This window comes from Muntiacus reevesi, chromosome 10, assembly GCF_963930625.1.
Source record: "Muntiacus reevesi chromosome 10, mMunRee1.1, whole genome shotgun sequence".
Classification (NCBI taxonomy): Eukaryota; Metazoa; Chordata; class Mammalia; order Artiodactyla; family Cervidae; genus Muntiacus; species Muntiacus reevesi.
The window spans coordinates 42,418,557-42,444,228 of NC_089258.1; the positions used below are offsets into that span (position 1 = coordinate 42,418,557).

The 25,672-nt window shown below is 48.4% G+C and overlaps 1 protein-coding gene across 1 annotated transcript in view; it reads right to left on the minus strand.

Moving 5' to 3' along the window:
* The window catches only part of SNTG2 (syntrophin gamma 2), a 115,872-nt gene extending 91,705 nt beyond the window's left edge, over nt 1–24,167 (minus strand). Inside the window, exon 1 of the mRNA XM_065947473.1 lies at nt 24,033–24,167. Within this exon, the coding sequence (XP_065803545.1) occupies nt 24,033–24,092 (60 nt within the window). The 5' untranslated portion in view covers nt 24,093–24,167. The remainder of the gene's footprint in view (nt 1–24,032) is intronic.
* Nucleotides 24,168–25,672: the final 1,505 nt, after the last annotated feature.

A 25,672-nucleotide genomic window follows, 5' to 3' on the forward strand; every position in this document is an offset into this window, starting at 1 on the left:
CCAGAGTCATGGTGTGGTCACGCACTGCGAGCCAGACATCCTGGAGGGTGACGTTAGGGCGGCCTCAGGAAGCAAAACTAAAATGAACCTAGTGGAGGAATGGAATTCCAGCTGAGCTAGTTCAAATCCTAAAAGATGATTCTGTGAAAGTGCTGCATTCAATATGCCAACAAACTTAGAAAACTCATTAGTGGCCACAGGGCTGGAAAAAGGCAGTTTTCATTCCAATCCCAAAGAAAGGGAATGCCAAAGAATATTCAAATTACTGTACAGTTGCCCTCATTTCACACACTAGTAAGGTAATGCTCAAAATCTTTCAAGTCAGGCTCCAATAGTAAATGAACCAAGAACTTCTAGATGTACAAGCTGGGTTTAGAAAAGGCAGAGGAACCAGAGATCAAATTGCCAACATCTGTTGGGTCGTAGAAAAAGCAAGGGAATTCCAAAAAAAGGTCTACTTCTGCTTCATTGACTACTCTAAAGCCTTTGACTGTGTGAATCACAGCAAACTGTGGAGAATTCTTAAAAGAGATGGGAATACCAGACCACTGTACCTGCCTCCTGAGAAACCTGTATGCAGGACAAGAAGCAACAGTTAGAACCAGACATGGACAACAGACTGGTTCAAGTTTGAGAAAGGAGTCCATCAAGGTTGTATATTGTCACCCTGCTTATTTAACTTAAATGCAGAGTTCGGTTCAGTTCAGTCATTCAGTCGTGTCTGACTCTTTGCAACCCCATGAACTGTAGCATGCCAGGCCTCCCTGTCCATCACCAATTCCTGGAGCTTACCCAAACTCATGTCCATTGAGTCGGTGATGCCACCCAACCATCTCATCCTCTGTCGTCCCCTTCTCCTCCTGCCCTCAATCTTTCCCAGCATCAGGGTCTTTTCCAATGAGTCAGCTCTTCGCATCAGGTGGCCAAATTATTGGAGTTTCAGCTTCAGTATCAGCCCTCTCAATGAACACCCAGGACTGATCTCCTCTAGGATGGACTGGTTGGATCTCCTTGCAGTCCAAGGGACCCTCAAGAGTCTTCTCCAATACCACAGTTCAAAAGCATCAATTCTTTGGCACTCAGCTTTCTTTATAGTCCAACTCTCACATCCATACACGACCACTGGAAAAACCATAGCCTTGACTAGATGGACTTTTGTTGGCAAAGTAATGTCTCTGCTTTTTAATATGCTGTCTAGGTTGCTCATAACTTTCCTCCTAAGGAGTAAGCATCTTTTAATTTCATGGCTGCAGTCACCATCTGCAGTGATTTTGGAGCACAGAAAAATAAAGTCAGCCATTGTTCCCACCGTTTCCCCATCTATTTGCCATGAAGAGATGGGATTGGATGCCATGATCTTAGTTTTCTGAATGTTGAGCTTTAAGCCAGCTTTTTCACTCTCCTCTTTCACTTTCATGCAGAGTACATCATATGAAATGCCAGGTTGCATGAATCACAAGCTGGAATCAAGATTGCTGGAAGACATATCAACAACCTCAGATATGCAGATGATACCACCCTTATGGCAGAAAGGGAAGAGGAACTAAAGAGCCTCTTGATGAGGGGAGAGAGGAGTGTGAAAAAGATGGCTTAAAACTCAATATTCAAAGAAACTAAAATGGTGCCATCCAGTCCCATTACTTCATGGAAAATATTATAGAAGGGGAAGAAGTGGAAACAATGACAGACTTATTTTTCTTGGGCTCCAAAATCACTGCAGATGTGACTGCAGCCATGAAATTAAAAGGTGCTTGCTCCTTGGAAGGAAAACTATGACAAATCTAGAAGTATGAGTCACTCAGTTGTGTCTGACTCTTTGAGATCCCATGGACTGTAGCATATTAAAAAGCAGAGACATCACTTTGTTGAAAAAGGTCCGTCTAGTCAAAGCTATGGTTTTTCCAGTAGTCATGTATGGATGGATATGAGTGTTGGACTATAAAGAAGACTGAACACCAAATAACTGATGCTTTCAAATTGTGTTTCTGGAGAAGACTCTTGAGAGTCCCTTGGACAGCAAGAAGAACAAACCAGTCAATCCTAAAGGAAATCAACCCTGAACATTCACTGGAAAGCCTGATGCTGGAGCTCTAATATTTTGGTCACCTGATGTGAAGAACCAGTTCACTGGAAAAGACCCTGATGCTGGGAAAGATTGAAGGCAAAACGAGAAGAGGGCAGCAGAGGATAATAAGATGGTTAGATAGTTTCACTGACTCAATGGACATGATTTTGAGCAAACTCAGCGAAACAGGGAAGCCTGTCATGCTGCAGTTCATAAGGCTGCAAAGAGTTGGACATGACTTAGTGACTGAACAATAACAATTATTAAAAAATAAAGTATAGTTTTTAAAATTAAAATTAAGGTATGTTGCATCTTTCAGGTTCTTTTACATAGCTAGTCAGCAGAGTCTCATTTCTAACAGCATCTGCTTTGCAATGACTCACTTCCTAGACAACACCATTTGGGCCACTGCAGTTATTAAAATGAAGTGTTGAGGGTGCAGCGGGAATTTAGAAGTCTAAACGACAGTACATTAACGAGTGAAAACAAGAAGCATGACGATTTAGTTACTTATTTGAGAAATAACAAGGCTATGCACAAAGAAAGGTGGTGTTTCAGCAAAGTCACGTCAAGTGTACACAGTGAACAATAGTCTTCCAGACTGAACTGGGAGGCCCCCTACAGAGAGGCACACCAGCCCCTCCTGGGGTCACGGGACGTCCCCAGATGGACCGGGCACAGCCCCCTCACAAGTAGGAAGCCCCTGGGGTGTCACTGCCCTCACTCTTGCCTGTCAAAGCACCCAAACCAAGACACAAGAAAGGAAGGCTGTCCAAATGTGGGGAGAAATGCTGAATCTCCTGACACTCCGTTACAGACAGATGCCTGCCTGTGAGAATGTGCAGCTGAAGAAGCCACAATCAACAAGTCAGGAACAACCCATCAGAAAAGCTGGACGCGAGCATGGACAGAAGAGTCTCAGCAGAAAGAGCAATTAATCGCACTGGAAATTCTGGAGAAATCTGTAAGACAGACTTTATTAAAGAGTTGTCTTTATGAAAGAGTTCCATAGAGTTGCCTACACACTGCAGACTGAAAAATCTGTGCCCTTAACAGGAGATCACCAAGGTGGAAAAACAGAACAGAATACATCCAGACATACCACGGTCATACTGCTGACATCCGAAGACCCAGGGGCAGTCTCAGAAGCGTCCAGAGAAACAAGAAGCCTCATTCAGAGACGAGAATGAGATGCACACAGTGAGTGAGGCTAGAGGAAGCCCCAGGGAGTTGGGAGGATGCGCTAGAGACATGACTTGCCCAATCATAATCTCCCCAACGGACAACTGTCCACAGCAAAAGCAGTCACTGCTGCCTCCTTACCCCATCTGCCACCCTCTGTCTCCTAATGCAGGGGCTGAAGCCACTAAAATGGAATGTGACATATTATCCTCACAGTTTAATAATTGCTTTTTATGTGGGGAGCCGGCCTGCTCAAGGCCCAAAAAGGCCCTGGGAAAGCCTTGAAAGAGGCCATTCCCTGTCCCGCCACCCCATGATAAAGCAGTAGAACATTTGCCGGGTCTCCTTTGTTCTTCCTTGAGAAAAACACAGTAGTGATCTTCACTTAGTAGTTTATCTTGGAATGCCAAAAACAAGATGCAAGCTTCTGCAATCACTTGAGACAAAGAATTGTATTGATGTGACAAACACCAGATGGCATTTTTTATGAACTATGTTTTCTGCTTGTGCTAGTATAAAGGTAGCTGTTTTACTCAATAAAGTTGCTGACTTGCCTAAAGAGCATTCAGCCCTCTCGACCCCATCCATTACTTTCAGCTTCTTTTCCTCAGGCTTCCGTGCTGCTGCAGTCGGGACTTGTTCTCTTTGCCGGCTGGTCCCGGCATTTTTAGTTTCATCTTTTTCCTTGTTTCCTTGCCTTTTAGAGTCAATAATTTTATTATTTAATATTTTCTGCTCTTTTCTTTTTTAACTTTATAATTCCTTTTTTAAAATGTGCATGTGTCTGATTTGGAATTTACACTACACATCTTTAATGTACCACAATCTCCATGGTCTGCCTTCAGGTAATACATGATCTCACATATAACCATAAGAACCTTATAATAGCATCGGGCCCTTTCCCCATCCTCCCTACTATTGTTTTCAAATCTTCAGTGCTTAAAAAATTTAAATGTAAGGCCAGAAACTATAAAGCTCTTAGAGGAAAACATAGGCAAGTACACTTCTTGACATAAATCACAGAAAGATTCTCTCTGATCCACCTCCTAGAGTAATGGAAATAAAAATAACAAATGGGACCTAATAAAACTTAAAAGCTTTTGCACAGCAAAGCAAACTATAAAAAAGATGAAAGACAACCCTCATAATGGGAGAAATAATTGTAAATGAAGCAACTGATCAAGGATTAACCTCCAAAACATATAAGCAGCTCATATAACTCAACATCACAAAAACAAACAACCCAATCAAAAAATGGGCAGGAGACCTAACAGACATTTCTCCAAAGACATACAGAGGGCCAATAAAGACATGAAAAGATGCCTGACATCACTCATTACTAGAGAAATGAAATCAAAACTACAGTGAGTTATCACCTCACACCAGTCAGAATGATCCTCATCAAAAAACCTACAGACAATAAATGTTGTACACCCACGGAGGACTCAAGTCAATGTATGGAGAAACCAATACAATATTGTAAAGTAAAATAAATAAATTAATTTAAAAAAATGTTGGAGAGGATGTGGAGAAATGGGAACCCTCTTGCACCATTTGTGGGAATATAAACTGATACAGCCACAATGGAGAAAAGTATGGTGACTCCTTAAAAAACTGAGACTAAATCTACCATACGACCCAGCAATCCCACTACTGGGCATATACCCTGAGAAAAGCCCAATTCTGAAAGACACCTGCATCTGTGTTCACTGCAGCACTGTCCACAGTAGCCCAGACATGGAAGCAATCTGGATGTCCATCGACAGACGAATGGATAAAGAAGTTGTGGTGCACATGTGTAATGAAATATTATTCAATCATAAAAAGGAATGCATTTGAGCTAGTTGTAGTGAGGTGGATGAACCTAGGGCCCCTTGTCAGAGTGAAATTAGAGAAAAGCCAATATCGTATATTAACACATATATATGGAATCTAGAAAATGGTACTGATGAACCGATTTGCAGGAATAGAATGGAGACACAGATGTAGAGGAGCTCAGTTGGCAAAGAATCTGCCTACAGCACAGGAGACCCGGTTTTGATTCCTGGGTGGGGAAGATTCCCCTGGAGAAGGAAATGGCAACCCTCTCTGGCATTCTTGCCTGGAGAATCTCATGGACATAGGAGCCTGGCGGGCTGGTCCGTGGTGTTGCAAGAGCTGGACATGACCAAACCATGACCAGGCGCTGAAGGTCTTTCAGTTACCTGGAGGAAAATTGCTTCACAATGTCGTGTCAGTTTCTGCCGGACAACAACGTGAACCAGTCGTAAGCACACCCCTCCCTCCCAAGCCCCCCTCCCCTCCCCACCGCAGCGCTCCGGGTGGTCTCCCCTTGCTAAATAGCAGCCTCCTGCTCTCTGCCTATTGCACATGTGATGTGTACACATCTGAATGCTGCTTTCTCAGCTCACGCCAGTCCGCCTCCTTCCGCCGTGTCCACAGTCCGTTCTCTACATCTGTGGTGTTTCGGTGGTTTAGTATCTTGTATCGCAGGCAGATTCTTTACCAACTGAGCTATGAGGGAAGCCCTCTTCAACACCTAGCACCTTCAGTAAGTCCTATAGCTCAGTATTTCTCAGAGCCGGAAGTGCACACCACCAAACACCCATAAAAAGCTTGGACACCCTGATACCACACACTCCTTTGAGTGCACATGAAACGTTAACCAAAAAGGACCACGTTCAACCTGTATCTCAAAGAAAGAATCGTAAGAGGGATTAGAAAACATTTGAGATGAAATAAAAATGTCAAAATGACACCTCAAAAGTCTGTGAAATGCAGTTACAGCGCTACTTAGAGGACGTTAATGACATTAAATGTCTAAAATAGAAACAAAAAAAAGCCCCAAAATCAGTGATCTGATCTTTCCCCTTAAGAGACTAAAAGAAGAATCATCTCAAAGCCAGCAACAAGAAGTAAATAATAAGTTATAAAACAGAAATGAGCTTTTTTTTTTTTAGAAAACAGAAACAAAAAACAGAATTTTTTGGAAATCAACAAAATGGAGAGTTCCTTAGCTGAAGGATCCAGGGAAAGGGGGAGAGGAAGAGGAGGGCAGAGGTTCACAGACGGGATGCAACTGAAGTCCCAGTGATCAGAGGCGATGGGAGAATACTGCAGACAGCTGGGTGATATTAAGCTGGATGCTGCTGCTGCTAAGTCACTTCACTCGTGCCTGACTCTGTGTGACCCCACAGACGGCAGCCCACCAGGCTCCGCCGTCCCCGGGATTCTCCAGGCAAGATCACTGGAGTGGGTTGCCATTGCCTTCTCCGATTAAGTTGGATAACATGGATGAAATTAACAAGTGTGTTAAAAGAGTCAAATGACCAAAACTCACTCAATAAAAGATAGCCCAAAGGGCCCTCTATTACCTCTACAAAGGAAGTGCAAGGCCCCAGCTGCTTTCCTGGAAGTTCTTTACAAACCTCCCAGAGTGAACAAGGGAAGCCACATATGTCCCCACTTACCCTACAAACCTGGAATTACTGATATCAAGCCACAGCTGCCAACACTCTTCTGCTTCGTAAAGGTTTGCAGTTTCCAGAATCAGGACACGGATGCAGCCCCGTCGGAATTCACCAGCTGACCCCAGGGTCCCCCTACGGCGCCTTCCACGACCACTCCTGACCTCAGAGGCCCGTCTCCCCGTGGTCCCCAGGAGAGCCAGGCCGGGCAGCGGAGCCTGTCACCACCCGCCGCCACTCAGACACGTCCCCTGGCCAGACAGGCGTCATCTTCCCATATTTTCTGTAACTTGTGCATTTTCCGAACAACTTGACCCAGCGTTAAGTAAATAATCAACATTCCAAAAATCTGTGTCAGAAAATTATTTGTTAATATATATACGTAAATGTACATAAATTATACTATAACAAGTCACTCATTGACAGATTAACTACAAAGTAATATTTCAACTTTATTTTAAAGCTATTAATGAAGAAAATATATTGTATTTTAGGAATATTCTGTAAAGTTTAGCCCTTAGCTCTTCACTCTGAAAATGCTGAGCATTTTACTGGCTTTTCTAAGACGTTTCATCTTTCAGGAATGCCAAGGACATCTTTAAACAACACAATCTGTGCTTTAATTTGAACAGGACTACATTTTGTCTTTTCTACTATAGGAACAAATCCTCTATTTAAGGAAGAAAAACTGTCCCACTCACTCAGGAAGTGGTCTCCCTGGATCTTTCACAGAACTGCTGGGAGTCTCTCAGACTCCGGGGCTCTTTAAGAAGGCAGCAGCCTCAGGAACGACTCTGGTCGATGGATTTCTTCCTGCCTCGGCCTGAGCCTCCAGATACCGCTCTAAGTGTTCTCTCCTTCCTTGTAACTCAGCATTGTGGACTCAGAGCACTTGCCAAACACCAGCCTCTTTACGGAAAGCACTGTTCAATTATTTTAATTCACATTATCCAGCTGGCTACTGAGTCCAGGCCAACTCAAGTGCAAGGCATCTTTAAGAACATAGAAATGAAAACAGAAACCCAATCCTATGTGAGATTTTCTCTTGTTTTGAAGGTGTAGTTACTTCTTTTCCTCTCTCCAAAACAACCCTGCTAGAGCCTGAGAGAAGAGTGACTGGGAGGTCCCAGAGATGGCTGATATCAGACTCCCAGGAAATCCCCTGATAGATCATCTCTGGAGATCCCTAATATAAGATCCCAGGAGATCCCTAATACAAGATCCCAGGAAATCCCTGCTATGAGATCCCAGGAGGTCCCTTATACAAGATCCCAGGAGATCCCCTGAGAGAAGATCCCAGGAGATCCCTGCTATGAGATCCCAGGAGGTCCCTTATACAAGATTCCAGGAGATCCCCTGGCTGTGCTCAGAACGGAGGAGCAGTGAGCAGACAACATCCTGCCCACACCACATGCCCTCACTCTTTGCCCCGGTCCTTCCAGACTTGGGGTGTAACAGGAAAGCGGACATTTGGCAAATATGAAATTCTGTTTGATCTCACTCAAAAAAGGTTATATGATTTTACGGCTATTTGTAGGAAATACGCACACATGCATTTTATATCTCTAATTTCAGCATATAATCCGATCACACACATTGGAAAAGATGGGAGCAAAGATAAGAGGCCTCTTCCCTTCTCTCCTCTCTCCTCGCTTTGCTTCTCCAAAAATAAACAAGTAAGCAGCTTGGGTCTTTGAGCACGACCATTTCCTCTATACTCTCTCCCATCCATGAAGCTGCAGTAACACCTGCCTGCCTTAAAACTAGTAACTCTTGTGAGGATAAGCTAAGTAGTTATGAGGGTCCATCCCAAAGCAGCAACAGTCCTGCCGATTCCAGGAAGGGCTCCCTGGGGGAAAGTCTCCTGCAGAGGAGGGGTCACGGGGGCTTGTGGGGACAAGACTTGCTGTGATGTCCCCTCAGACAGCCAGGCTCTGGCTGGAGTCCTGCGGGACCAGTGGACCAGAGTCCGTTTCTCTCTTCAAGGAAAGTTACTCTGTAGACACGCTCTGAAGCTAAAGCACAGATGTCCCCGGATGCCAGATTTCATCCTTGTGGGGACATCTCTGCCTGGACCAGCACCACGCAAGCCAGAGAGGGTAACGGCTGTCACCAGCAGAGGCCCCAAAATTCAGGTGGAGGATCTGGTTTCTCCCACCTCCTAGAAAAGAAGACCGCAACTGAGGGGAACAGACATCCATCAGCGGACACAAACTGGCTGCTTTGGAAGAGGGAGATGTCTTAATCACACAAGCTGCTGTAGCATGAAATCCTTTCCCGCCAGTTTCTGATCTGCCCAAAAGAAAAAGAAAAGCAACTAAGCTTTAATCTAGTGAAAGCAGGCACACATGTTTGGGTAGATTTTCTTTTTCAGAATCTGCTATTTATTCACTGAGAAAAAGGCAATTACAGGAGTGGGGGTTTTCTTCAGGAGGCAGTTTTTCTTCCTTGGAAACCAGATTGTGTTCAAGAAAGAAGAGATTTACACACATTTGGTTCTCCAGCAACACCTGATGATTGGATTTTGTATCTTCACAAATTGAGGTGATCGCTCTCGGGGAAAAATGAACAAAGGTTTCCTGGGAACAAAAGCGACATATAATGTACGTGGGCCCAGAGCATCTTTCCCAGCAAATTGTGTAGCTCAGCACATCTCTTCTATTGCTACGGAAGAAAAAACCCTGTAAAAGGAGGAGAAAGTCTACATCCATCCCTGTTAGACTCTGATGCTGAGACTCCCTCTCTCCTATGGAATAAAGGAGTACCGGACCTGCAGACTTCAGACCTGGTCTCAGGACCGGAAAGGGGTCACGTGTCACTCCGGGCAGCGCCGACCCCCGGGGCCCCGCACCCAGAGCCGGCTCCGAACGAGGGCCTCCGCGCCGGGCTTCCTCGCTCACAGGGGTTCTGCCCTCCTGCCCGTTACCGAGGGGCCTGCAGCACAGGGAACCCGCAGGGCGCAGGGGCTGCGGGGGGCGTGGGGACGGGGTCACGCCAGGCAGAAAGGAGGAGGCGCCAGCAGAGAGCGGCAGAGAGGCGCTGAAAGGGGGCGGGAGATGAGCTGGAAACGAGCCCCCCCGGCCGATCGGGGACCACGGACGGCGTCGGGTCGCCTCCTCTGAACTGTGCGCTGCTCGGGCAGAGAGTGGGCAGAGGGGGAGGGGGCCCGGAACAGGAGCCAGGCCAGCGGGGCGCGTGTCCCACCCGTGAGCAGCCGCGCTGCCTCCCCGCCGCCGCCACGGGCTCTAAAGGGGCTGGCCTTTGTCCACGCGAATTAATCACGCCCGCCCGGGGGCGCACGGCCAGGTGGGTGTAGAGGCCGCCGTGCTGAAGCTGAGGACGGGGCGCTCGGGGCTGGAATGCCAGGTCCAAAGCCTCAGCTCTCAGCCGGGGACAACGTGGACGGCCGGGAGAGCAGGGCCCCGACCGGCCCGGCCATCAGCATAAGGAGACGGCCGCGTCCAGACCCGGGCTCGGCAAGCTGCCAGCTGCCCTTCGGGACCACGCCTGTCACCGCCGTCCAAGAGAAGCAAAAACATCTCTTTGTGAAGCCCAATATCAAAACAAGCTTTCCTTACATGCCTCTATTTTTATTTATTAAAAAGTAGAGAATTCCAGATCGATTCATTTATTACACTTGTGTCAGACAGCTCATGGGGCTAAACTCTCAGAAAAACATCTGGTCGGAAATACGAGCTTTGCAGAAACCATTGTATTCTTGGTAAAACAGATGATAAACCATGATTTCACTTTATCTTAAATTTAAGTACACAGCAGTGGGTGAAAATGTGGATATTGTCATCCAAAAGTGCTGTTTTCCCAGTGACTGGAGAACACGACAGTTCCTGGAGGTAGTGCTTTGCCCCCAGACCCGGAGGAAACAGAAGCCTTCACGGATGATTCATCATCAGATGCTTTTAGTTTACTCCTGGGCACTTTCTCTCCTTTTGTTGTTTACTATGAAAATCACCCTTTCTCATCTGTTTACCCGCAAAGAGGACTAACCCTGAGCTGTGGTTACTCATCCTTACACACAACACCTGGTTAGACTGGCGAGTGTGTGATGAAGAATTAACTACAAGCAAAAAGAAGGCTAATCTGATCGCTCTGAGTCTGAGACAGGCTGTAACGAGACACGCAGATCTCCACGAGGTCACGGATCCTGCAACCAAAGCATCAAACCTTAAGGCCACCTAACATCCGTGGAATTTCTTCCACTAGAAATTCTCAAAGACAACGTGTCTACATATTCCTTAACAAAAACATAGTACAGTACTTTCATAAATTATTTAATTGCATATAATTTAAATCAAATGAGAGTCTCTTTCTGTAAATTTCAGCAACAACTTAGTTAAAAGGTATCACCACTCTGTGGGTATTCAATGGACTAGAAAGTTGCAAATACAACATTAAGAGTTAAAAGATCTTTAAGTGGAAAATCGCTCTAGCGGCTGTTGAAAGAGGCCCACACATTTGCATAATAAGTGGCACTGATTGTTCCTATTCTTGCGGTCTCAAGAAAGGGAAATATCTCTTAAAAGGAGAACAGAAAAAAATCACAGGCATGGAGTCTTTTCCTAAAACCACATTTTGAGGAAGAAACTCCTTAGCACAAAGTCCCAGGAAAGTTTCAGATGCCACCCAGCTCCCCAGAGGCGACTCAGGAGGTGAAGAAGCCAGTTCAGTCCACCACCCAGGAGACACGGGGTCAAGGGGTGAGCGAGATGGTGGGAGACGCAGCTCCCAGCTGTCCCCAGACCCCCCAGACTCAGCAAGACTGCTGGCTCTGCCTCTGGCCCCGTCCAGCAGAAGGGCAGACACAATGCCGACTGGGGCCTGACCCCTGGCAGCCTGACGCCAGCCACCACACAGCACTGACCCCAGCCACCACACAGCACTGACCCCACGGGGATCTGCCATGCCGTGGCCCAGCCTGTTCCCTGTCCCACCTGCCCATCACCGAGTTTCCGTGAGACCTGCGGAGAACAGGAGCCCTCGCTGAGTCCTCAGGCTCGGCGCTGAGCAGCCACAGCCCTCAACAGTCTAACTCAGCGTCACAGGCCAGCCGGACAAAGTATGTTCCTACTCACAACAGAATTAAACACGAGTATCTAGAAATCCCGAAATATTCGGAAAGTGAACTATGTACTTCCTTGTAAACCATGAGTCACTGCAAGGATCAAAGAGCAAATCACAAAATATTTTGGCTGAATGCACGTGTGCTGAGTCCCCAAGAACCTCCCTTGTTGGCAGCCTCACCAAAGCACGGATGTGGCCTTGCTCAGGCTAAGGAGCGTCGCAGTGGGACGTGCCCTCAGTCCCACCGCTGAGCCCAGGAGACACGGGTGCGTCTGGAAGATGCCCCGGCTCTAACCTCCCGAAGGGGTCCTGGGGACCTCTCCTGCTGGCAAAGGAGGCACAGCCCGCATCTGACACTCTGCGCCTGGAGCAGAGCACTGCACTGGGACAGACAGATGAGCGCAGGCGCGCAGGCTGCAAGGGGAGAAACAGCAGCTCCCTTATCTGCTGACGACACCGTCACCAACAGAAAAATCCCAGAATCTACAGTCCTCCCACTGCTTTGGTTGGGACAGGATGTATCTTTTTCATATACTTATGACTAGTTATAATCTCGTTATTTAAAGGCAAGTTTATATGCTTTGTATATTTTTTTCTCATGGGTTTCTTTCACAATCTCAGAAGTCTTTTTTCTTTAATTGAAAATACAGCTCTTCAATTATCATTTATATTAGAAATAATTTTCTATCTTGTTTTGACTTTATTTTATAATTTGTCTATATTTTTATGAGATTAAAAAACATTTCTTTATACTCTATCTGACTTTTTCTTATGGCTTTCTTATAACACTCAGAGATAAAGTTTAAAGAAATATAGTTTGCAAAGAATGCCGACCATCAGATTTCTAAGAAACACAAAGAGAAATAATCAAAAATACAAGAACATAAGTAATACTTCAAATTCCCTCACATCCAGGTGAATTTCCCCACAAAGAGAAGAGGTGCTGTGCAGAGGGGCAGAATTCTCAGAGAAGATGCTGGAGGACTGCTTAGAACGAATGCAGACACCACCATGACACTGAAGAACAGGAAGGAAAAACGGTCTTTCAGACACAGATGCAAACAGTCATCTGACCAGTGACAAGTCCACTGACCGCAGAGTTCTGAGTATCGACAATGGGCATCAGAGGAAATACACTTCCAAAGTACCAACAAAAAATAACCAGAACTCTGTATGTCTTTCAGGAGGAATGTGTGGTAAAAGGAGAGATTTCTGTCCCAAAGAGACCTTTGCCACCTGTAAGGATGTTCTTTAGGAAGAACAGGGATCCCAGAAGGAACACCTATGATGACCAAAGAGACAGCACAAGAAAAGTGCAAGAGGTGGAAGAGCTTGTATAAAAATCAGCAATAAAGTCTGACTTCTGAAGTTAAAAAGCAAGAGAGCACAGCCAGTCAGCAGCAGAGCACTAGAGGGTCTGGGCCCCCTGGGTTCCGTCTCTGGGGGCTCCCAGGTCTTGTTACAGGAAGACACTCTTCTCTCGTCCACCTGGACCTGCTTTCCGGCACCCTCAGCTCTGACGAGCAGCTGCTGTGGGTATAAAATGCTGAACTGACAGTGTTTATTTTTTCCCTCAGCACCTTGGAGAGTACCACCCCACTGCCTTCTTCCCTCCAGTCAGGGGAGAGAGGCTAGATTTAGAAAATGAATCACACAAATCCACCCCGAAAACATGACTTACTGATGCATTTCTGACAAAGGAAAACAACCAGCTTGAGAACTGGAAGGCCGTGTGGGATTTAGAAATCTGGCATTTTCTCCCCATGGGATTATGAACCATGAGTAAACCTAACAGCTACCAGGGATTCCTAAGGGGCACAGTCAGCTTGTCCACAGATGAGCAAGCTGGCAAGAGCAACCAGGAGGGGCTGTGCTGAATTCCACACACGAGCAGACTTCACCACTAAATCCTTTCTCGTGGGAACAGCTGCAAAGCCTCTCTGTTGATACAATAGACTATTGAGCAGAGATTCAGCAGTATTGATGAATATATCTAAAAAGTGTGAAAATCATCCTTTTATGAGACAATTTAAAATGCAGGACAAAAATTGCACCTAATGGATGGTTTTAGCTAATAGGATACATGGCAAAAAAAAAAAAAAAAAAAAAAGCCAGAAGTGTATGAAATGCTACCGCACACATGCGTCCAGGTCACACACTTTTCTTATGCTGTTCAATGTTTTACACATTTTCCATACTGAGGCAGGAACATTATGTCACTATTCACACAAATGCTGAAATGTGAAATAAATACATTTAAACTGAAGCAGGTGATAGAAAGAGCCAGGATCCCACAGGGAAGGATGAAGGAGGGGGCTGGATGCAGCCACAAGACCTGCTTCTGAGGTCCAGCCTCACCCTTGCCACCTCAATCCTCCCCTTTCCACTCCAGCCCCAGGGCAGCAAATGGCTTTCATGGCAACCGTGGTGACGCCACGCTGGCCCCAGAGGGACTCCACTGGCTGGACCACCAGCTCTCTCTCCCAGGACTCCAGTCTCTGCCCTATCCCAGAACCTGCAGTGCAGGGTCCAATCCAACCCCCCACCCCTCCTCCTGCCCACCTGTGAACATGGAGACTACACATCCAAAAGAACTTCAATTCCACCCTGACAACAATGAAAGGAGCCTACAGGTCACAGTGGAACTTGATAAAACAAAGGAAGGAAGCAGCGTTAACACACAGAGATCTGGGCTGGCTCCACCTGTACCAGAACGAGGATGCATGAGGCTCAGCAGTCTTAGCCAGCGTTTTGTGTCTTGTCCTGATGGGAAAGCTTTTCCATTTCACCTCCTCTCTTTAACTGCCAGCTTTTTCCTCTTCATTATATTAAGTTTTCTGTTACTTAATTTAACATAGTCAACAAAAGAATCTGAAATGCAGTACTTGGATGCAATCTCAAAAATGACAGAATAATCTTTGTTCATTTCCAAGACAAACCATTCAGTATCACGGTGATCCAAGTCTATGCCCAGACCAGTAATGCTGAAGAAGCTGAAGTTGAATGGTTCTATGAAGCCTATAAGACCTTCTAGAACTAACACCCAAAAAAGATGTCCTCTTCATTATAGGGGACTAGAATGCAAAAGTGGGAAGTCAAGAAATAAATACCTGGGGTAACAGGCAAATTTGGCCTTGGAGTACAGAATGAAGCAGGGCAAAGGCTAACAGAGTTTTGCCAAAAGAATGCACTGGTCATAGCAAACACCCTCTTCCAACAACACAAGATAAGACTCTACACATAGACATCGCCAGATGGTCAATACCAAAAACAGATTGATTATATTCTTTGCAGCCGAAGATGGAGAAGCTCTATACAGTCAGCAAAAAGAAGACTGGGAGCTATCTATGGCTCAGATCAGAAACTCCTTATTACCAAATTCACTTAAATTGAAGAAAGTACGGAAAACCACCAGATCATTCAGGTATGACCTAAATCAAATCCCTTATGACCATATAGTGGAAGTGACAAATAGATTCAAGGAATTAGATCTGATAGACAGAGTGCCTGAAGAACCATAGACAGAGGTTTGTGACACTGTACAGGAGGTAGGGATCAAGACCATCCTCAAGAAAAATAAATGCAAAAAGGCAAAATGGTTGTTTTAGAAGACTTCATAAACAGCTATGAAAAGTAGAGAAGTGAAAGGCAAAGGAGAAAAGGAAAGATATACCCATTTGAATGCAGAGTCCCAAAGAGTAGCTAGGAGAGATAAGAAAGCCTTCCTCAGTGATCAAGGCAAAGAAATAGAGGAAAACAAAAGAATGGGAAAGACTAGAGATTTCTTCAAGAAAATTAGAGATACCAAGGGAAAATTTCATGCAAAGATGGGCACAATAAAGGACAAGCAGAATATATTAAGAAGAGTTGGCAAGAATACACAAAAGAACTGTATAAAAAAGATCTTCATGACCCAGATACCATGATGATGTGACCACTAACCTAGAGTCAGAAATCCTGGAATGTGAAGTCAAGTGGGCCTTAGGAAGCATCACTATGAACAAAGCTAGTGGATGTGATGGAATTCTAGTTGAGCTATTTCAAATCCTGAAAGATGATGCTGTGAAAGGGATGCACTCAATGTGCCAGCAAATTTGGAAAACTCAGCAGTGGCCACAGGACTGGAAAAGGTAAGTTTTCACTCCAATCCCAAAGAAAGGCAATCCCAAAGAATGCTCAAACTACCACACAATTGCACTCATCTCACATGCTAGTAAAGTAATGCTCAAAATTCTCCAAGTCAAGCTGGTTTTAGAAAAGGCAGAGGAACAAGAGATCAAATTGCCAACATCCACTGGATCATCAAAATAGCAAGAGAGTTCCAGAAAAACATCTATTTCTGCTTTATTGACTACACTAAAGCCTTCAACTGTGTGAACCACAATAAACTGTGGAAAATTCTGAAAGAGCTGGGTATACCAGACTACCTGACCTGCCTCTTGAGAAACCTGTACACAGGTCAGGAAGCAACAGTTAGAACTGGACATGGAACAACAGACTGGATCCAAATAGGAAAAGGAGTATGTCAAGCTGTATATTGTCACTGTGCTTATTTAACTTATATGCAGAGTACATCATGAGAAACACTGGGCTGGATGAAGCACAAGCTGGAATCAAGATTGCCAGGAGAAATATCAATAACCTCAGATATGCAGATGACACCACCCTTATGGCACAAAGTGAAGAAGAATTAAAGAGCCTCTTGATGAAAGTGAAAGAGGAGAGTGAAAAAGTTGGCTTAAAGCTCAACATTCAGAAAACTAAGATCATGGCATCTGGTCCCATCACTTCATGGGAAATAGATGGGGAAACAGTGGAAACAGTGTCAGACTTTATTTTCTTGGGCTCCAAAATCACTGCACATGGTGATTGCAGCCATGTAATTAAAAGACGCTTACTCCCTGGAAGGAAAGTTATGATCAACCTAGACAGCATATTAAAAAGCAGAGACATTACTTTGCCAACAAAGGTCCGTCTAGTCAAGTCTATGGTTTTTCTAGTGGTCATGTATGGATGTGAGAGTTGGACTATAAAGAAAGCTGAGCGCCGAAGAATTGATACTTTTGAACTGTGGTGTTGAAGAAGACTCTTGAGAGTCCGTTGGACTGCAAGGAGATCCAACCGGTCCATCCTAAAGGAGATCAGTCCTGGGTGTTCACTGGAAGGACTGATGCTGAAGCTGAAACTCCAATACTTTGGCCACCTGAGGCAAAGAGCTGACTCATTTTAAAAGACCGTGATGCTGGTAAAGATTGAGGGCAGGAGGAGAAGGGGATGAGAGAGGATGAGATGGTTGGATGGCATCACCGACTCAATGGACATGGGTTTGAGTAAACCCCTGGGAGTTGGTGATGGACAGCGAGGCCTGGCGTGCTGCTGTTCGTGGGGTCGCAAAGAGTCAGACACGACTGAGCAACTGAACTGAAACTGAACTGAAGTGAAACAACAACTTTGGCAAGTGACTTCAGTTGTTTTCTAAAGCAATTACAGGAAATTCACAAAGCTTCCGTCAGCCCAAAGCTTCCGTCAGCCCGACTTCACTAAAATGTCGCTTCTTTGCAGAATCAAAATATCCATCATGTTTTACATCAAATCTTGCATTAGGTATTCACCAGTTACCACTGCAATGAGATAGAAAGTAAAAGTTAAACGCCACAGATATTTTGTTTATGTTAATAGCAATTCAAAATAATAATAAAGGAGACTCTCCAAAAAATTCGGTTCTAAAAATTTATTAAAGCATTTATCTTACAGTTTTTAACGGAAACTGGAAAACGTTTACCTTTGAAGTTTCCAACATACTAGAAAAGATAACTTAGAAATGCAGTTCTGACGGAAGAGGGAAAAAATACTTTAAACGTTCCTCTTCAAAAATTAATTCATAGTCGTGTTCTAGAGACAGGAGGATCCTCCCCATTCTCCTCCTGGTCTTACAGGTGAGTCACAGAGAGGCGGGGGCCTGTGCACAGCGCGGCGTCACCGGAGAGGGTCCAGACCTCGAGCCTGGAGTCTGGCTGCAGCCGGCGGCTGATGGGCGGGAGCCGGCTGAGCGCCTCTCGGAGAGCTGGGGTCACTCTAAGAGCGGGCTTGCGTCTCTCCCTCACCTGCCCACAGGAGTCTGCAATTACCTGAAACCTCCCGCCGGTCTCACGCCATAAGCGAGGAAGCTGAGGCGTCTCTGCCGTGTGATGCAGCCTGGCCAAGCTTACCGGACCGGCACCCCCTGCACCGGGCCGGCGCGTCCCCAGCATGTCCCCAGCGCATCCCCAGCGCATCCCGCGAGCCCCATGGCCTCACGGGTCCGACCGGCCCACGTGACGATGAGGGGGCATTCCACACCTCTCGAGCATAACAGAAACTCCACATAATTGTAGCTGGAGAGGTCAACTGACGGAGTCATTCGGTAAAGTGTGATTATCTGAAGAGCAACTATTAAGGATAATGTCCACCCGGACAGAGATGGGAAGAGAATATGCTACATTTTACCATTAATAGTGATGCCGGTTTATACCACTGATCTTAAGATACAGCTATTACAAAAATATAAAGGCACGGTTTTATTCATACCCAAAATAGCTAATCATCATTACAAATTCTCAGAACAAGAGCCAGAAACGGAACTGGCTTCCTTAGTCACAGCATTACATACCATCAACTGGGATGAATCCTTCGACTCAGCTAGTGCATGTGTATCGGCCATTGTGTACCAGGGTCTCACTGACTCATCCAGTCCTGAGTCTCTTTCTGGAAGAAAGGGGACTCTCCCACTCATTGACAAGCAGCCTCCCTGGCAAAGCCGCCATCCTGCCCTTTCCAAAGGCAATCACTGATGGCGCCTGGTCCACGCGTACACCCGAGAGTGGGATGAGGCTCATGAAACACACAGGCATAGATACCTGCAGGAAAGCGGGCTGAGGGACAGCAGGAATTAGCAGGGCTGTCGGAGGCAGGCCGGACACCCAACTGACCGGTGTCCAGAAAGGAGGCGGGACCGAGCCTGCTGAAGCTGACGTCCGGGAGACGACAGCTCGCACTGAGGCCCCAGGGCGGCCCGCAGGACACCAGAGCGTCCAGTGAGGATGTGCGCTGGGGATGCTGGTGCTGTTTCTGATGTATCAACAGAGAACCCAGCTTCAGGAGGAGGTTATGAGGTCGGTCCCAGAAGTGTTAACTGACCGGCCGGGCGGGGCTCCCAGGGGCCCCGAGATGGGTATTACTGGGCTTCAGGGGCAGTTTAACCAGAGGGTGAGGCTCCCTGGAAACAACAAAAGCACCCACAGCAGCAGGTCCCCACGCCCCACGCCTCTGCAGAGCCAGAGCAGAGGACCAGCTCTGCCGGGCTCACAGCCCACCTCTCAGCTCCTCGGGACGGAAGCTGGGTTCCCGGTCAGAACACCCGAGGGCCACGGCACTTAGCTTCTGAAGGCTGAGTCACCAAAATGTGTGTGAACACTGACAAATGTACTGTTTATTGTCAATACCAAATGTGGTAATTTCTGACAGGAATAACTGACAGTTATGTCACACTTTGAAAATACAGACTGTTCCCCTAAACACTAGTTCAATGAACAAAAATGTCCCAAAGTTGGGTGCATTTATGTGGTTATATTCTTACAGATAATAAGTCATAAAATAGACAGAAAATTATACTCCTATTAAGAGCATTCACATTCATTCTAGAAATGGAATTTGATTCTTACAATGATTTGTCATTTAAACTACCTCCATTAAAGTATAAATAATTACAGTTACTTCTCTTTTCCTCAGCGCTTAAATGTAATTGCCACTCACTGCACAGGGGAGGGGCGTCTGCCTTCAGCTAAAGTCAGCATGAGAAATAAAGTGGTAAGAATGCTAATAAACACCATGAGAACTGCAATTATAAGTCAGCGCCATGATACAAGGGATTTTGGTGCCTATCAAAAATAGGGTTGATGTCCAATGACAAGCAGACTTATTCACTCACAGTAAGGACTGTGAGTGACACGCAGACTAGCGCCAGGTGTGAAGCAGAGACGGCTCCGGGGACCCCCTCAGGAGAAGCAGGTCAGCGGGGGAGCCAGGCTCCCCGCAGGCCCCCTGGGTCCCCCCACGTAACTGGCCTTTTCTGTGTCCAGCAACTGCTAACAGGTCCGCTAAGCAGCTAAGAGGACCAGTTTTAAAACTCCCCACTTCTCTGCTTAATCAAAACATAGCTAATTAGTAATGTTTACAGGATGTAGATCTACAGCCTCCGTAGAAAGCAGAAACGGCTTCACCAACGACTTTAACTGCAGAACACAACACCGTAGTCTTCACCACACTTTTCAACAGCGTTAAAGAGGAAAGGCGAGAGTGGCGGGGAAGGCAGGGCTGCAGGGTGCAGAGGCTGGTGCTCGGCACAGAGCCGAGGGGACCTCGGCCTGGCCTGGGGGACGGTGACCTCAAGTGCTCAGCGAGAACAAGCCCAGCGCTCGCCAAGACCGCAATCTGAGTGACAACAGCAACCAGTGGGAAATAAGGAAAAGCACAAGCCAGTCTAAGTGCAGGTGCGTTTTTCCAGGAAATCCTCTTACATTTTTCCTCCAAACGTATCTCTTTAACCTGCCTTGGTTCACCTCACAAAATGCATGTAGCTTCTAACTGGCGAGTTTCTGAGGGTGCTGGAATCAGATCTCAAAGGACTCTTAGAACCTGTGGTGACCCAGGGGCCAAAGAGCAGATAAAACCAAGGAGGGTCTTGGAATGCAGAAACGGAAAAACCAGACCCTTATGGCCCTTCCCTCCCCATGCGGCTACTGTTAGAGGAGCAGGATAACCCGCCTCAGGGAGAGGGTATTGCCCTGCCCTCCCCCTCCCAGTACAGGTGCCTCGTCCAGCCAGCAAGTGACCTGCAGGACCCCACCCCACTCCTTGCACCCTGGGTATAAAAGTGGGCCAAGGACCCCTGTTCAACGTCGGTTCTCCCTCCAGCTGGCCCACTGTTCTAACAGCGTCTCCCACTCAAATAAACTTTATTTCTCTCTCATTCTGTGTCATGTCTGGAAATTCTTTTCCAACCCACGCCCAAAGAACCCAAACCGCAGGTTCTTCGGGTGCTGGTGGAGGTGGCAGGGGACACATGGGCCCCAGTTCCCATCCTGCCGGGGCCACCCACTGCCCACGTCCACAAGTTCACGGGGAGTGTCTGCTCTGTGCGGACAATACAGGGCCCTGGGTGCAGAGATGACCTCATGCGCCTGATGCCATGTGCTTCCCGTGGTGACAGGCGAGCCTCCAGGACACGCTCGGCCACCCTGATTCTGCAGCCAGGGTGCCCAGGCACAGACGGGGAACCGGCCCTGAGCCCACTGACCCGGGCTCCCCCCTCCCTCCAGAGGATAAAGCAGCTCAGCGTCTCCACCTGCCACCCTTCCCTGGAATTCAGTCTGTGCAGCTCTGCTGTCAGCCTTGCCTCCAGCACGTCTCCTGGGACATCACGGGACGTGGGGGCTACTGCTGAAACCTTAAAAGCCATATTTATGCTTATGCAGCCATACAGACATGCAGACATAAAAGGTCGCTGCTCCTCATATTTTGCTTGGTGAAATATGCCATATTTTTACATCTGATAGTTTCAATAAATAAGCATACATTTAAACTTGGATCTCGTTAAAATGTTTACATACCTCCTGGAAAAATCAGGTAATTCCCCAATTTTAAAGATGTTCATCTTGCTTATGACGTCACAGACACCATCAGAAGTTTCACCCCTATCTCAAAGATGAGTCAGCTAGGATGAGAAACACGTGACAAGCATGAAACACACGGCCAGCCTTCCCCCAGGTTACCGGGTTACCCGGGGGAATTCCCATTAACCGGGGTCTCGGGTGATCCACCTCTCTAACTGATGAGGAAGTGGTGACGTTACCCGACACACACTTCACATGACCTGACAGGCTCTCAACGTCCAGTTAGCACACTCACCGTGAGATCCACACCAGACTGGCTCTCCCAGTCCCTGAACGGAAGCCTCCGCTGGAGCAGTGGTGTGCATTAAAAACAGAAAACGTGTGTTCAGCACGAACGAACCGCAGTGTCTGAACGTGAAAGCAGATGCACAGGTGGATCTCTCCCTCGGGGTTTATCCACTCAGGGGAGTGGGGGAGGCAGGTAAACAAAGGCTCAACTCGGGGCAAGTGTGCACCAGGGAACAGTTCTAATTCAAGAGATGCAGACACTCCAATCCTGAGCAAGAGACACTCAAGCAAGGCCAAGTTCTCACGATTCAAACCAGCAGTCAGAAAGAACATGTTGTTTTGCTGATTTAAAAAACAAAATGTTGACAGCTAGAATTATAATGGGTTGAAAACAACTTTCTTAAATGTCATCATTGTCTAATTAGAAGCACTAGGTTCTCCTTAACTGAAATGATGAGTAACTATGCACATTCAGTGACATCATGGATAGTTACTGATAAGAAACAGCAAATCTGCACGGCTGTCCAGACGCCAGGGATTCACGTGAAAACCAACGTCCATTAGAGGCCAACAGTGCAAAGACATTTAGGGCCAAGGCAGGCTCCATGCATGACTGTGTGCTCTGAACGTTCCTGTTGGAAAAGACACTTGTAGGGGGAGAACACGTAACAGACTTGCTTTATTAATAAATAAATGAGCCCTGAGCCGGGCGTGGGCCGGAGCACACAGCACCCAGCACGCCTGGGGACCCACGACACCGGAGAGCTCACCCCTGTCTTGCAGCTCCATGTTCCTCTCCCAGCCCGCAGCCTGGGTGCCTAGGGAAGCCTGGGCAGCACGAGGTGCGGGTCATCACGCCCTCAAGACTCTGACTACGAAGGAAGCAGTCATCACCGCATCACAGCTCGGCAAACAGGGTGCACCCCTGGTCTGAGCCCCAGATTTAGTGCCTAAGGGCCCAGCACTTAGCACTCCAGAACTCTTTATTTGAGGATCCGCCGTTAAAGCTGAAGTTGCTGGCAACAACTCGTCTATGAGGTGAATTATAGGACAAATCCACTTGGCTCCTGAGCTGTAATCACAGGGACCCTAGGAAAGCCCCTCAGCTTCTGACCGAGGGCATGGCTGTCACCCCAGGGGGGACAGAACCCCCAGCCTCTCGTTCTGAAGGATGCAGTTTACTTCCAGCACCTCTTCCCCGTTTCATTTCCATCTGCAACAGCTGCAAATCTCCTCTGTGACAGAGTACTTAAAACAATCAACAGGGAACTTTACCTGGAAAGTAACTGCAAGATGTTGCAGTAACATTCCAGAGTGGGATAACCTGATGGATGAGGCAACTATTTCTACGCATATTTAAAGAAAACCACAGTCATTAATACCGTCATTAACTTAAAGAAAACCACACAGTTACTAATACTGCCGAAGTACAGGATTTATAAAAGCCTTCAAACCACAATCGCTTGAAACACTGCTCAGTTACCCTACGAAGGGAGCTGAGTCCACGCGGGTGTCTCCTGCCTCTCCGGGGCTTGGGGAGTCTGTGGGGAGGGACCCTACAGGAGGCGGTCCCGCTGGGGCGGGTGGTTCTCCCGGGCCCCTGTCCTCAGACGGGTCCCGGACGCCCTGCGAGGCTGGTGCGACTCCAAGGCTCTTCCAGAACTTTTCGTTTCTGTTTGGGCCACACTGCTGCTTCCCCGCAATAGTGCAGAGATTTAAAAGTAGGGGGGGGGGGGGCGTTTGAGGCAGGGCTGAGAAGAGAAGTCACGCACACACGCACCCCGAACCGGTATCACGAATCCAGCACCCAGAGCTGGGCTGCCCCCAGAGCAGCGGGGATCCCGGCCGGGGTAGGGGCAGCACCGGACACTGGCCCCCCCGAGACCGAGCTGCGCTCGGGGAGGCGCCCGCCGCGTGGGTTCAGGGGCTCGTCTCCGCGCCCCTGAACCCCCAAGCCCAGAAGCCGCTCGCAGGAACAGGAGGGGCGAGCCCAGAGCCCCAGTCCCAGAAAACCTGCTTCACTGGGGCCGAGTCGCCGCGCCTTCCAGCCCTCAACTCGGGAGCAAGCAGACCCCACGAGCTTCCATCTGGGGTGCTGGGGTGGGGAGGGAGGAGGGTCACCGCCAGGGACTTGGGGACCGGGACGCAGGGGGGACGGGGCGCCAGGTGAGAAGGGGGCGCAGGGAAGGAGGCGCAGAGGGGAAGAGCGCCCAGAGAATGGGGCGCGGGGAAGGAAGCGGCGTGGAGGGGGAGAGGGGCGCAGAGGAGAGCGGGGGCAGGGAAGGAGGGGCGCGCGCTCACCTGCAGGCGGCCTGGGCGCCCGCGGCGGGCAGCCGGGGGCTGGGGTCCCTCGGCGCTCATCGGCGCCCACTCTGCGGGCCCGCGCTCCGGGGCCCCGCGCCGGCCTCCCACGGTCCGGGGCGCAGAGTCCCAGCCCCTGTCGGCGCGGGCGGCGCTCAGGCTGGTCTCGGGCTCGGCGGGCAGCGAGTTGGGGGTGCCGAGCTCCGCCCCCGAGCACCGCCCCGGGGAGGAGGGGCGCGCGGCGGCGGAGGCTCGCGGTGGGGGGCGGGGGCGCGCCCGGGGGAGGTGGTGGTGATGCTGTCTGGCGGCTGCGGACCCCCGCCCCGGGGTCGAGCGCTCCTCCCGGCCTGCGCCCCCTTCCCACCCCTGCTCCCCGAAGAATCTGACCGGGGGCGTCCCCTCCCCCAGTCCAGGACTTCCCCGCCCTCGGGTGGTAGTAGCCCGAAGCCTTCCGCGTCCCTGGCATCCCTCCCCTGGGGTCTCCCCAGCATCCGGAGCCGAAGTCTGGCCCCGGCGACTGTCCAGAAAAGGAAAGAGCGCGGGAGCCTCACCCAGCGTCGCGCCCCGAACCTCACGATCGACTCGGGTCCTCCCGGAGGCAGCGCGGACCTGGGGCCCCAGGCGCCCCGGGCACTGGGCTGGGCGGCCCCCGCCTCGCACTGCCGGGCAGTGAGGACTCAGGCAGGCACCGGCTGGTCGGCGGTCCCCTTGCTCGTCAGGGCAGTACTGGATTGCACAGACTCAGGTCATCCTCATTCAAACGCAAATGACAGTTTGGGGTAATCTCAGGAAACACGCACACCCTAAGCGACCAGCCTCCTAAAAGCAGCAAGCAGGTACCTTCCACGCTTCCCAAACCCTGTCTGCGGGTCCCTACACTTACTCGGCACAGGTGCGCGCAGGCTTTCACCTGGGGAAGCCGCCCTTAGTCCTCGGAGGCGGGAGAGCAGAAAGTCCAGACGGGGACCATGTGACCTGTCTCTGCAGGGAGAAAGCCCCAGGCAGGGTGGACCAGTGGAGACCGGGCAACCAGAGAGACTGCTCAGTCTGACTGCCACCTTTCCCAGCTTTACTGGGAAGCGGTTGATTGTTGTTCAGTCGCTAAGTTCTGTCCAACTCCTTGTGACCGCACTGGACTGCAGCAAGCCAGTCTCCTCTGTCCTCCACTATCTTCTGGAAGTGACTCCAATTCATGTCCATTGAGTAGGTGATGTTATCTAACAATCTCATCCTCTGCAGGCCCCTTCTCCTTTTGCCAGAGGATGGATAACATTGTGCAGACTTAAGGTGTACAAAGTGTTCATCTGCTACACTTACAATGCAAGGTGATTACCATCCTAGGCTAGCTAAGGTCAGCATAAATACCATTTCTTTATGGTAGTAGTAAGAATGTGTTCATAATCTGCTCTCTTAGTAACTTTCAAGTATATAATACTGTGAGACTGTCAGGACTAGCACCATGACAGGCGCCCTGAACTAACAGTAGGCCTAAGTTTCAGTTTCTCCCGAGGGTAGGGTAATTATCTGCCCTCAACAGGCCACCAGAGACCAGCTAAGCAGTACGCACCCAGTAAACCTCCGAGAAGGTCCCCTGGAAAGTCCCGGTGCGCAAAAGTTTGGACCAATAAAATTGCTTTGCA